This window comes from Cetorhinus maximus, chromosome 17 (assembly GCF_964194155.1).
Source record: "Cetorhinus maximus chromosome 17, sCetMax3.hap1.1, whole genome shotgun sequence".
NCBI lineage: Eukaryota > Metazoa > Chordata > Chondrichthyes > Lamniformes > Cetorhinidae > Cetorhinus > Cetorhinus maximus.
In genome coordinates this window covers 37,326,466-37,340,844 of record NC_135895.1, presented here as the reverse complement: position 1 = coordinate 37,340,844, position 14,379 = coordinate 37,326,466, and the positions used below count along the sequence as shown (strand labels likewise).

At 44.7% G+C, this 14,379-nt stretch overlaps 1 protein-coding gene across 2 annotated transcripts in view; it reads left to right on the top strand.

Annotated features, from left to right (window-relative positions):
• Nucleotides 1–14,379, top strand: part of dmap1 (DNA methyltransferase 1 associated protein 1) — a 57,842-nt gene that overhangs the window by 5,140 nt on the left and 38,323 nt on the right. For both annotated transcript variants that reach the window (XM_078561015.1, XM_078561016.1), the window contains one exon: nt 8,510–8,601. In XM_078561015.1, the coding sequence (XP_078417141.1) occupies nt 8,510–8,601 (92 nt within the window). The remainder of the gene's footprint in view (nt 1–8,509; nt 8,602–14,379) is intronic.

Genomic DNA, 14,379 nt, shown 5'->3' with positions numbered 1-14,379 from the left:
GTACTAAATATACATTGTTCAATTTTTAAATAAACTTTTGGGCCAATTTGTTTGTATTGCCTTAGAATATCTTTGTATTGTGAGAGAAAATTGGCCAAAATCTGTAAACTTATATTTGCGTTTAATTTAAATTAGCATTTTCCACTTCTCCACTGAATGCTGTGCATTGGGATCATTTGTCCTGATTATCAGTGTTAAAGTACTCAGAAATTATGCAGCACAATGTAGAAAATGAATAAATATTGAATTCCAGTTCTCTTTAACATCAGAGATGGTGCTTAATTAAAAAGAATATGCTGCCCAGTCATCTTAGGGTTGAATTTTTATGGGATTAGATTTTTCTTTGAATAAGATCTAGGTGTATTTTTGAAGTCAGAAATTGGGCTAAGCATTCTACACTTCATCATCCCACATAGTTTTTAATGGCTGGTAATTAAGTCAGAATAATTCCTATAGCAGCACCAATTAGGACATGTGGGCAGATGTTGGAGAAACAAAGTAAGTAAAACTGTAGACTTATCTACCAAATAGTGATTAGGTTAACGCAACAGATGATTGTGAGCCTTGCTTGGAAATTCATTCTTTTCTTGCCAATTTCCTCCTTCCTAGTTTGAAATTGTTGACTCTAGTTCAACTGTACCATCCATCTTCCAGAATCTTGTTCAACTGGTCACATTTGAGCCTTAAGTGTCCATGGACAATTGAACTGTTGGGGCATCACAGTCACATCCGAAACAGAAATACATGGAAAAACTCAGCAGGTCTGGCAGCATCGGCGGAGAAGAGCACAGTTGACGTTTCGAGTCCTCATGACCCTTCAACAGAACTAAGTAAAAATAGGAAAGGGGTGAAATGTAAGCTGGTTTGGCGGGGGGGGTGGTTTGTTAGGACAAGCAGTCAATAATAGGTGGAGATAACCAAAAGATGTCGCAGACAAAAGAACAAAGAGGTGTTGAAGGTGGTGATATCTAAAGGAATGTGCTAATTAAGAGTAGAGAGCAGGACAGGCAAGGTACAGAAACTCTAGTGGGGGTGGGGTGAAATAATACTAAAAGGGCATAAAAGGCAGAGATAAACAACGGGTGGAAATACATTTAAAAATAATGGAAATAGGTGGGAAGAGAAAAATCTATATAAATTATTGGAAAAAACAAAAAGGAGGGGGAAGAAACGGAAAGGGGGTGGGGATGGAGGAGAGAATTCAAGGTCTAAAATTGTTGAACTCAATATTCAGTCCGGAAGGCTGTAAAGGGCTTGTTGGAAGATGAGGTGCTGTTCCTGCAGTTTGCATTGAGCTTCACTGGAACAATGCAGCAAGCCAAGGACAGACATGTGGGCATGAGAGCAGGGTGGAGTGTTGAAATGGCAAGCGACAGGGAGGTCTGGGTAATGCTTGCGGACAGACCTAAGGTGTTCTGCAAAGCGGTCACCCAGTCTGCGTTTGGTCTCTCCAATGTAGAGGAAACCGGATTGGGAACAACGAATGCAGTAGACTAAGTTGAGGGAAGTGCAAGTGAAATGCTGCTTCACTTGAAAGGAGTGTTTGGGCCCTTGGACGGTGAGGAGAGAGGAAGTGAAGGGGCAGGTGTTGCATCTTCTGCGTTTGCATGGGAAGGTGCCGTGGGAGGGGGTTGAGGAGTAGGGGGTGATAGAGGAGTGGACCAGGGTGTCACGGAGGGAACGATCCCTACGGAATGCCGCCGGGGGGGGGGTGAAGGGAAGATGTGTTTGGTGGCGGCATCATGCTGGAGTTGGCGGAAATGGCGGAGGATGCTCCTTTGAATGCGGAGGCTGGTGGGGTGATAAGTGAGGACAAGGGGATCCTATCATGTTTCTGGGAGGGAGGAGAAGGCGTGAGGGCGGATGCGCGGGAGATGGGTCAGACACGGTTGAGGGCCCTGTCAACTACCGTGGGTGGAAAACCTCGGTTAAGGAAGAAGAAGGACATGTCAGAGGAACTGTTTTTGAAAGTGGCATCATCAGAACAGATGCGACGGAGGCGAAGAAACTGAGAGAATGGGATGGAGTCCTTACAGGAATGGATATTGGTTGTCAGTCTATCACCAGAAATTGAGATAGAGAGGTCAAGGAAGGGAAGGGAAGTGTCAGAGATGGACCATGTGGAAATGATGGAGGGGTGGAGATCGGAAGCAAAATTAATAAATTTTTCCAGGTCCCGACGAGAGCATGAAGCAGCACCGAAGTAATCATTGATGTACCGGAGAAAGAGTTGTGGGAGGGGGCCGGAGTAGGACTGGAACAAGGAATGTTCCACATACCCCATAAAGAGACAGGCATAACTGGGGCCCATGCGGTTACCCATTGCCACACCTTTTATTTGAGGAAGTGAGAGGAGTTAAAGGAGAAATTGTTCAGTGTAGGAACAAGTTTAGCCAGATGGAGGAGAGAAGTGGTGGATGAGGATTGTTCGGGCCTCTGTTCGAGGAAGAAGCAGAGAGCCCTCAGACCATCCTGGTGGGGGATGGAGGTGTAGAGGGATTGGACGTCCATGGGTGAAGAGGAGGCGGTTGGGGCCAGGGAGCTGGAAATTGTTGATGTGACGTAAGGTGTCAGAGGAATCACGGATGTAGGTGGGAAGGGACTGGACAAGCGGAGAGAGAAGGGAGTCAAGATGGCGAGAAATGAGTTCCGTGGGGCAGGAACAGGCTGACACGATTGGTCTGCCGGGACAGTCCTGTTTGTGGAGTTTGGGTAGGAGGTAGAAGCGGGCTTTGGGTCATGAGGACTCGAAATGTCAACTGTGCTCTTCTCCGCCGATGCTGCCAGACCTGCTGAGTTTTTCCAGGTATTTCTGTTTCTATTTTTGTTTTGGATTTCCAGCATCTGCAGTTTTTTGCTTTTATTACAGTCACATCCAACCCTGTCCACACTGAATTTACGTGTATGCTCTTCTAGCCAGTTTCATTGGGCGCTAATCCTTGAAAATTTTTCAATCCCAAATCCAGGTATGCTAAGGCCAATTGTACCCCTATAATTGACTGACTGAGATCAACTAATTCAGCACAGAGTAAATATTAAATATATGATGCAGCTAATCAACGTGCGAATACACTGAGCTGGAAAGAAAGTTGTGGAATATTCCCTTTTTTTGAAAAAAAAGCCCTGATTGAAATATAGTGCAATTGTCTGAACAATTTTCAGCTTGTATCTTAGGTTTTGGAAAACTATGTGAGGACCGCCAATTTATTGCTGTTTCATAATAGTCTTGAGATAAAGTATATTTCAACTTTGTTAATTCAAGAAAAAAAAACTAAATAATTTTAAAAACTGGCCGGAAATAAAAGCCAACTGTATCTTTCAATATTCCTTTGACTTGGAGGGGTGGAGGAAGAGGTGAACTTTTGTGAGCCAGGGATCAGTGGTCAACTGTAAGGAGGAGGGCCAGAACGATTAATCTGGTCTTTGGAGTAATTCACAAAACAAATAAATTACTGTAGTTTTGAGCTCCACAAAGATGGTAACTTACTGCAATGATGTTGGAAACTGAAATGCTGCAGCACTAACTTGCACTATACATCATAAATATGGCTGCTATTTATAATTAGGTAATATCTGGGAAAATATATTTTCAATTCTCGGTCTGTTTCTTATCGTGTTTCCTTCTTGCATTATCTTTTCCACTTGATTTATGATTTGTTTATTTTATATAGAGTTTTAGCTCCTTCAATTTTCCCCCTCTGCTGTGTTCCTTAATAAGACCATAAGACATAGGAGCAGAAATTAGGCCAATCGGAACATCGATCTGCTCCGCCATTCAATCATGGCTGATAAGTTTCTCAACCCCATTCTGCCGCCTTCTCCCCGTAACCTTTGATCCCCTTACCAATCAAGAACCTATCTATCTCGGTCTTAAATACACTCAATGACCTGGCCTCCACAGCCTTCTGTGGCAATGAATTCCATAGATTCACCACTCTCTGGCTAAAGAAGTTTCTCCATCTTTGTTCTAAAAGGTCTTCCCTTTACTCTGAGGCTGTGCCCTCGGGTCCTAGTCTCTCCTACTAATGGAAACATCTTCCCCACGTCCACTCTATCCAGGCCTTTCAGTATTCTGTAAGTTTCAATCAGATCCCCCCTCATCCTTCTAAACTCCATCGAATAGACTCAGAGTCCTCAAACGTTCCTCATATGTTAAGCCTTTCATTCCTGGGATCATTCTCGTGAACGTCCTCTGGACCCTCTCCAGGGCCAGCACATCCTTCTTGAGATACGGGGCCTAAAATTGCTCACAATATTCTAAATGTGGTCTGACCAGAGCCTTATAAAGCCTCAGCAGCACATCCCTGCTTTTATATCCTAGTCCTCTCGAAATAAATGCCAACATTGCATTTGCCTTCCTAACTACCGACACAACCTGCAAGTTAACCTTAAGAGAATCCTGGACTAGGACTCCCAAGTCCCTTTGCACTCCAGATTTCTGAATTCTCTCCCCATTTAGAAAATAGCCCATGCCTCTATTCTTCCTACCAAAGTGCATGACCTAACACTTCCCCACGTTGTATTCCATCTGCCACTTCTTTGCCCATTCTCCTAACCTGTCCAAATCCTTCTGCAGCCTCCCTGCCTCCTCAATACTACCTGTCCCTCCACCTATCTTTGTATCATCTGCAAACTTAGCCAGGATGCCCTCAGTTCCTTCATCTAGATCATTAATGTATAAAGTGAAAAGTTGTGGTCCCAACACTGACCCCTGCGGAACTCCACTAGTCACCGGCCGCCTCCTGAGAAGGACCCCCTTATCCCCACTCTCTGCCTCCTGCCAGGCAGCCAATCTTCTATCCATGCTAGTACCTTGGCTCTAACACCATGGGCTCTTATCTTACTGAGCAGCCTCCTGTGCGGCACCTTGTCAAAGGCCTTCTGGAAGTCCAAGTAGATAACATCCATTGGCTCTCCTTTGTCTAACCTACTCGTTACCTCCTCAAAGAATTCTAACAGATTTGTCAGGCTTGACCTCCCCTTGATGAAACCATGCTGACTTTGCCCGATTTTACCATGCACTTCTAAGTATTCTGAAATCTCATCCTTAATAATGGACTCTAAAATCTTACCAACGACTGAGGTCAGGCTAATCGGCCTGTAATTTCCCTCCTTTCACTCCCTTCTTAAACAGGGGGGGTTACATTAGCGATTTTCCAGTCCTCTGGGACCCTCCCTGACTCCAGTGATTCCTGAAAGATCACCATTAACGCCTCCACTATCTCTTCAGAACTCTGGGGTGTAATCGATCTGGTCCAGGTGATTTATCCACCTTCAGACCTTTCAGTTTTCCTAGCACCTTCTCCTTGGTAGTGGCCACCATACTCACCTCTGCCCCCCCGACTCTCTTGAACTTTGGGGATGTCACTCGTGTCTTTCACTGTGAAGCCTGACACAAAGTACCTATTCAGTTCCTCCGCCATTTCTTTGTTCCCCACTACTACTTTTCCAGCGGCCCAATGTCCACTTTTGCCTCTCTCTTACCCTTTGTATATCTAAAAAAAACTCTTGCAATCTTCTTTTATATTACTGGCTAGTTTACCCTCATATTTAATCTTCTCCCTCCTTATTTCTTTTTTAGTTGTCCTTTGTTGGTCTTTGTAGGCTTCCCAATCCCCTGGTTTCCCACTGCTCTTTGCCGCATTGTATGCTTTCTCTTTAGCTTTTATGTTGTCCCTGACTTCCCTTGTCAGCCATGGTTGCCTCGTCCTCCCTTTAGTTTGCTTCTTCTTCCTAGGGATGAATTTTTGCTGTGTCTCCCAAATTACTCCCAGAAACTGCCATTGCTGTTCCACTGTCTTTCCTGCTAGGCTCATCTCCCACTCAATTCTGGCCAGCTCCTCCCTCATGCCTCTGTAGTTGCCTTTATTCAACTGTAATACCGTTACATCTGATTCCAGCTTTTTCCTCTCAAATTGCAGGGTAAATTCTATCATATTATGGTCACTTCCTCTTAAGGGTTCCTTTACCTTAAGCTCCCTTATCAAATCTGCCTCATTACACATTGCTAAATCTAGAATTGCCTGTTCCCTAGTGGGCTCCACCACAAGCTGCTCCAAAAAGCCATCTCGTAGACATTCCACAAATTCCTTTTCTTGGGATCCACTACCAACCTGATTTTCCCAGTCTACCTGCATATTGAAATCCCCCATGATCACTGTAAGCTGGCCTTTCTTACACACCTTTTCTATCTCCTGGTGTATCTTGTGCCCCACATACTGACTATTGTTTGGAGGCCTGTACATAACTCCCATTATGGTTTTTTTACCTTTGCGGTTCCTCAACTCTACCCACTCAGATTCTACATCATCTGACTCTACATCATTTCTTGCTATCGATTTAAGTTCATTTCTTACTAACAAAGCAACCCCACCCCCTTTGCCAACCTGCCTATCTTTTCGATAGGATGTATATCCTTGGATATTTAGCTCCCAGTCCTGATCCCCTTGCAGCCATGTCTCCGTAATGCCCACCAAATCATACCTGCCAATTTCAATCTGCACCACAAGCTCATTTACCCTATTTCGTATACTGCATGCATTCAGATACAACATCTTCAGTCCTGTATTTCCTGTCCCCTTTCTCATTGTCATCCCTTTATCTGATGTGCTTGAAGTTAGATTCCTAGCCCTTTCCAAACACTCTGTCCTATTTTGTGTTCTGGAGACTTTAATAGCCTCTCCTGGGCTCTCCTTTCTTTTCAGTTTTTTCATAATTTTCCATGAAGTTGAATCCACCCCCTCACATGCTAACCTGCTGCTTTGTTTCCCATTAGTCATACTTCTTGGAGTTTTACCCTTCCCTCCCCCCCCCACTTTCTAGTTTAAAGTCCTGTTGACCACCCTATTTACCCTTTTCGCTAGAACATTGGTCCCAGATCGGTTCAGGTGGAGACCGTCCCAACGGTACAGATCCCTCCTGTTCCAATACTGATGCCAGTGCCCCACGAAATGGAACCCCTCTTTCCCGCACCACTCCTTTAGCCACGTGTTTACTTCTCTTATTCTCGCATCCCTATGCCAATTTGTACGTGGCTTGGGTAGTAATCCGGAGATTATAACCCTTGAGGACCTGTTCTTTAATTTAGTTCCTAGTTCCTGATAATCCCCAAACCGGTCCTCTTCCCTAGTCTTACCTATGTTATTTCTCCCGACGTGGACCACAACAACTGGATCCTCCCCCTCCCTCTCCAATATCCTTTCAAGCCGGTCAGAGATGTCCCTCACCCTGGCACCGGGCAGGCAACATACCATGCGGGACTCTCGATCCTGCTTACAAAAGAAGCTATCAAATTCCCTAATTATAGCATCCCCTACAACTACCACTTGTCTTTTTGCTTCCCCCTCTAGAATGGCCTCCTGTGCCACGGTGCCGTGGTCAGCTGGCTCATCCTCCCTACAGCCCTCTTCCTCATCCATACAGGGAGCAAGTACCTCATACCTGTTGGACAAGGTCAAGAGCTGAGGCTCCTTTGTTCCTGAACACAGGATCCCTCTACCTGCCTCACTTGCAGTCACACCCTGCTGACCCTGACCGCTGACCGGACTTGAGGTACTTAATCTACCAGGTGTGACCGCCTCCTGATACAAAGCGTCCAGGTAATTCTCCCCCTCCCAGATGTGCTGCAGCGTCTGGAGCTCGGTCTCTAGCTCATTAATTCTGAGCCGGAGTTCCCCCAGCAACCAACAATTACTGCAGATGTGGTCACTGCAGCTCGCAATGGGATCAGCCAGCTCCCACATCATACAGCTACAGCACATCACCTGCCCAGCCATCTCTACTTAGATAATTAATTTATTAATTAGCTTTGCAGTGTTTTTTTTCAAATTTGGTGCAGATTTCCTACCAACCAATCAGGTCACAGTTTTCCTGTGACGTCACTTTTCCAGTTTTGGCTTCAGTTACCCTGTGCCCCGAGGTCACCGCTCTGGTGCTCCTCCCTCCAAGTCTGCTCCCTGGAGACAAGGCCGCGAATCCCCGAGGTAAGCTAGATTTATACTCACCGCTCCGGTGCTCCTCCCTCCGAGTCTGCTCCCTGGAGACATGGCGGCGAATCCCCGAGGTAAGCTAGATTTATACTCACCGCTCCGGTGCTCATCCCTCCGAGTCTGCTCCCAGGATTTACTCACCAAGCAGTTGCTTTTTCTTTAAAATCCATTTTCAGAAGCGTGTCCCTCGCAGGTCTGGTGCACTCCTGAAGGCACTGCCTCTTCCTCTCTTTTTTTTAGGTTTGAGGAGGAGGGAGGGTTGGAAACACTACAGCAATGTAATGTTTGGGGCCATTCTGTTCTTTGACAGTGGGTCCTCCTCGATTCCCTCCTGAGTCGCAGTGTCTGCGATGACTTCTCCCAGAATGCTTTACTCACTTCTCACCTGCGCCCTCTGTTGGATGCCCTTCCTCCTGTTGAGTGCAAGAGTCCTTCTCCTCAGTTCCCTCCTGAATCGCAGTGGCTGCAATGACTTCTAATGGTGCAGCTAATTTTGAATAATGAATTTCTATTTCTTTTAGAAAAAATCAAAGAAGTCTACAGAAACACTCACATTTAAGAGACCAGAAGGAATGCACAGAGAAGTTTATGCTCTACTGTATTCTGACAAAAAGTAAGTTAAAGCAAATGAAATGTAACTTTTTAATAATTGCTCGCTTTTGAACGGTTTATCAAGTCAGCTCGTAAATTCAACAGTTTTGTAAGTGTTGTAGCAGCCTCCAGTGGCAGCAACGGAATAATGCAATATAATGTTACTCCATATTGCACTGTCCCTGGATTCTACTGAAATTTTAAATAGATCTTGTGCTTCAGAACAGTGGAGATTTCAGCATCTGCCTCTGAAGAAAGAAATGAAATGAAAATTAGACAGGTTTTCACTGACATGCTGGTCAAGTTTTCAGAATAATGCCGTTCACGTTTATTAATGTGTATAATGCTATATAAAAGTCTGTTTAAATATTGTCCATAACAGCATTGAGGGTTCTGTTAACCACAGTGAAAGGGAATCCTTGGTTGAGCAAAGAGACTGACATATCCAAAGAACTAGTTTGGAAGGTGGCATCATCAGAACAGATGCGATGGAAACAGGGAGAATTGAATGGAGTCCTTGCAGAAGCAGGGTGTGAGGAAATATAGTCAAGGTAGCTGTGGGCGTCAGTGGGTTTATAGTGGATATTGTTCAATAGCCTATTCTAGAAATTGAGACACAGAAGTCGAGGAAGAGAAGTGAAGAGGTGGCGATTGAACGATATGATGAAAGTGAGGGGAGGGTGGAAGTTGGAAACAAAGTTGATAAAACTTTCCAATTCAGGAAACAGCATTGTGCGGCATTCAATATACAGTTTAAATAAAAATTAGGGAATTAGGCAGGGGATCTGAATATAAATGGAACTAAGTATGTTCCACTTAGCCCACAAAAAACCTAGGAACTATACAGGTTGCTATAGCAATACCTTTATTTGCAGCAAGTGAGTTGCGCCAAAGGAGAAATTGCTCAATATGAGAACAAGTTCAGCAATGAGGTGGTAGTGGTGAATGTGATTTTTGGGCCTCCATTCAAGGAAGAAGTGGCGAGCCCTCAGGCCAACCTGGTGGAGGATGGAGAGGTAGCAGGATTGGACCTCCTTGGGGGGAAAAAGGAGATGGTTAATGCCAGGAAACTGTAAAAGAGAAGGGCATCAGAAGACTCTTGGATTTAGGTGGGAAGAGACTGGACAAGGGAAAAGTTGTGCGCAAATTGTTTTCATTTAGAACTACAATATTCAGAGGACACAGAGACAGCCCATGTCATATGACAATCATAGAAATGGACAGAGTTCTGCACCATGTGAGGAAACTCTTGTGTGTCAGTGTTTTATATATATATAATATAGTTCTTTATGTTGCTGTGGTACTACAGTCTCCAGCGTATATGGTGACCCAGGCAAAAAAATTACAAATAACTGTTAGTAGGTTAAAAAGCATTTTATACAATTTAAGGCAATAACTAAAAACATTTTGTGGAGTGGAGTTGATAGTTGCACCAGATCAGAGGGAGGATGCTTTCGTACAAACCTTGGATATTGTAGCTAAGGCCATGTGCTCATGTGATCTATTGCTTCATTAAATCTGCTGTGCTACTTTGACTGATAAACATTCGTCATGTTTCAGCTAGGCTACGATAAACCTCAAAAGTTGCACTCAGGACCTGGGCTACCTGTGCCAAATGTCAGAGTTGACCTGCTTTGGAACTTTATTAAAAGTAAACAAAGTGTTTCACAATTGGTTAACTCCCAGTGACAGATTTGATAGGTCACAAAATACTTTGTTTCACATATCTTTCACCTTACAGTACAGTATAATTTATTTTGAGCTAAAAGTTATAGATAACTTTATTTTCTTCACTTCCTTTAGCTTTCCCCTTTATAGTGTGTGTGTCTGTGTGCGGGTTTGTGTATATGTGGTGGAGATCTTAACTCTTGCAAATACTCCTTATAAACAATTAATGAATTTGCTATAGTAAAGCCCCTAAAGTTACCTATAAAATAGTGTAATTTTGATCTTCTGATTTTTTTTCATTCATAATCCCTGAATCATACCATGAAGGTAAAATCCCAGACTCCTCCATCACCATAGTAAAACCAAAATACTGTGGGTGCTGGAAATCTGAAATAAAAACTGAAAGTGCTGGAAATACTCAGGTAAGAACATAAGAAATAGGAGCAGGAGTAGGCCATTTGGCCCCTCAAGCATGCCCACCATTCAATAAGATCATGGCTGATCTGCCAGGCCCCCACTTCTTTTTCGGAGTGAGCCAGCTCCTCATAGCCCTCAACTCCCTGATATTTCAAAAATCTGTCTACCTCCTCTTTAAATACTTTCAGTGATCTAGCCTCCACAACTCTGTGAGGTAGAAAATTCCAGACATTTACTACCCTCTGAGAGAGGAAATTCCTTCGCATCTCAGTTTTAAATGAGTGCCCCCTAGTTCAAGACTCCCCCACCAGTGGAAACATCTTCTCAACATCTACCCTGTCAAGCTCCCTCAGAATCTTGTATGTTTCAATAAGATCACCCTTCATTCCTCTAAACTCTAATGAATAAAGGCCTAACCTGTTTAGCTGTTCTTGATAAGCCAGCCACTTCGTCCCAGGAATCAGCCTAGTGAATCTCTTTTGAACTGCCCCCAATACTGGTATATCCTTTCTTAAATACGGGGACCAAAACTGTACACAGTACTCCAGGTGCAGCTTCATCACAAATACCCTGTACAGTTGTAACAAGACTTCCTTATTTTTAAACTCCAACCCCCTAGCAATGCAGGCCAAAATTCCATTTGCCTTCTTAATTACTAGCTGCAACTGCATGCTAACTTTTTGTGTTTCATGCACAAGAAAGCCCAGGTCCCTCTGTGCTGCACTTTTTTGGAGTCTCTCTCCAATTAAATAACAGCCTGCCTTTTGATTCTTCCTACCAAAGTGCACGACCTCACACTTTCCTACATTAAACTCCGTCTGCCAAGTTTTTGCCCATTCACTCAACCTATCAATATTCCCTTGCAGATTCCTTATGTCGTCATCACAACATGCCCTCCCGCCTATTTTTGTATTGGCAGCAAATTTGGATACATTACACTCTGCCCCCTTCCTCCTAATCATTAATATAGATAGTAAATAATTGCGGCCCTAGGACTGATCCTTGTGGCACTCCACTAGTTGCGTCTTTCCAACCTGAAAAAGACCCATTAATCCTGACTCTGTCTTCTGTGTGTTCACCAATCCTCAATCCATGCTAATACATTACCCCCCAATACCGTGATTCCTATCTTGTACAATAACCTTTCATGTGGCACCTTATCGAATGCCTTCTGAAAATCCAAAAACATTATATCTACAGATGCTGCCAGACCTGCTATGGAGAGAGATATAGTTAGTTGCGATGTTCTGAATGTTGCAGTTCCAAAGAAGAGTCATATTCAACTCTGTTTCTCTCTGCAAAGATGCTGCCAGACTTGCTGCGTATTTCCAGCATTTTTATCTTTATTGCCTCCATCACCATCCCTGGGTATGTCCAGTCCCACTGACTGGACAGACGCAGCAGAGGTGGCAGGACAGTGGTATGCAGCCGGGAGGGTTTTACCCTGGGAGTCCTCAACATTGACCCCGGACCCATGAAGTCTCATGGCATCAGGCCAAACATGGGCAAGTAAACATCCTGCTGGTACCACCTACTGTCTGCCCTCAGCTGATGAATCAGCACTCCTCCATGTTGCACACCACTTAGAAGAAGTACTGAAGGTGACTAGGGACTTTGGTGCCCATCACCAAGAATCGTTCAGTAGCACCATTGCTGACTAATCTGGATGAGTCCTGAAGCACATATCAGCCAAACTGCAACAGGTGGTGAGGGAACCAACAAGAGGGAAGAACCTACTTGACCTTGCCCTCTCCAATCTACCTGTCGCAGAATTATCTGCCCATGATAGTATTAGTAGAAGTGACCACCACACTCTCTGTGGCGACACAGTCATGTGGTCACACTGAGGAGATTCCATCATTTTGAAGGGCAATACCACCTATGGGATAGATTCAGAACAGATCTAGCAACCCAAAACTGGGCATCCTTGAGGGGCTATGGACTATTAGCAGCAGCAGAATTATATTCAATCCCAGTCATTAATCTCATGGTCCATCATACCCCTCACCCTACCATAACCATCAAGCCAGTGGATCAACCCTGGTTCAACAAAGAGTACAGGAGAAGCATCAGGCATACCTAAAAATGAGATGCCAACCTGGTGAAGCTACAGCCCAGGACTATGTGCATGCCAAACAGCACAAGCAGCAAACAAAAGACAGCTAAGCAATCCGACAACGAGTGGATCAGGTCAAAGTTCTGCAGTCCTGCCATATCCAGCAAAAATGATCAAGGGGTCATCATCAGTGCTATCAAGTGACACTTACACAGCAATAACTGCTCACTGATGCTTCATTTGGATTCCAGCAGGACCACTAAGTTCCTGACCTCATTACAGCCTTGGTCTAAACATGGGCAAAACAGTTGAACTCAAGAGGTGAGGTTGAGGGCCTTTGACATCAAGGCAGCATTTCACTGTGGCATCAAGGAGCCCTATCAAAATTGAAGTCAATATGTATTAGGGTGTACTGTGGCTGCAATAGCAGGACAGAAGTTGGGAATTCTGTAGTGAGTAACTCTGACTCCCCAAAGTCCACCGTTTACAAGGCATAAATCAGGAATGTGATGGAATCGGGGAAAAACTCTCTGCTGGTTGAAGTCACAGCTTGCACAAAGGAAGATGGTTGCCGTTGTTGGGGTCAATCATCTCAGTTCCACAAAATCACTGCAGGAGTTCCTCAGGGTAGTGTCCAAGGCCCAACCACCTTCAGCTGCGCCATCAATGACCTTCCTTCCATCATAAGGCCAGAAGTGGGGATGTTTTCTGATTGTACAATGTTCAGCACCATTCATGACTCCTCAGATAATGAAGCAGTCCTTTTCCAAATGCAGCAAGACCTAGACACTATCCAAGGTTGGGCTGACAAGTGGCGAGTAACATTCGCACCACACAAGTGCCAAGCAATGACCATCTCCAACAAGAGAGAATCTGATCATTGTCCGTTGACATTCAATGGTATTGCCATCGTGAATTCCCCACTATCAACATCCTGGGGGTTACCTTTGACCAGAAACTGAACTGGACTAGCTATATAAATACTGTGGTTACAAGAGCAGATCAAAGGCTAGGACTCCTGCGGCGTCCTCTTGACTCCCCAAAGCCTGTCCACCCATCTACAAGACACAAGTCAGGAGTGTAATGGAATACTCTCCACTTGCCTGGATGAGTGCAGCTCCAACAGCACTCCAGAAGCTTTACACCATCCAGGACAAAGCAACTCGCTTGATTGGCACCCCATCCACAAACATTCACTCCCTCCACCATCGACGCACAGTAGAAGCAGTGTGTGCCATCTACATGATGCACTGCAGGAACTCGCCAAAGCTCCTTAGACAGCATCTTCCAAACCTATGCCCGCTACCATCGAGAAGGACAAGGGCAGCAGATACATGGGAACACCACCACATGGGACCATCCTGACTTGGAAGTATATCGCCGTTCCTTCACTGTTGCTGGGTCAAACTCCTGGAACTCACTCCCTAACAGCACTGTGTGTGTACCTAAACCACATGGACTGCAGTGGTTCAAGAAGGCAGTTCACCACCACCTTCTCAAGGGCAATTAAGGATGGACAATAAATGCTGGCCTAGCCAGCGACACCAGCATCCCATGAATGAATAAATAAAATCTCTCCACTTGCCTGGATGAGTGCGACTCCCAAAATACACAAGAAGCTGACATCACCCAGGACAATCAACCCTCTTGATTGGTCTC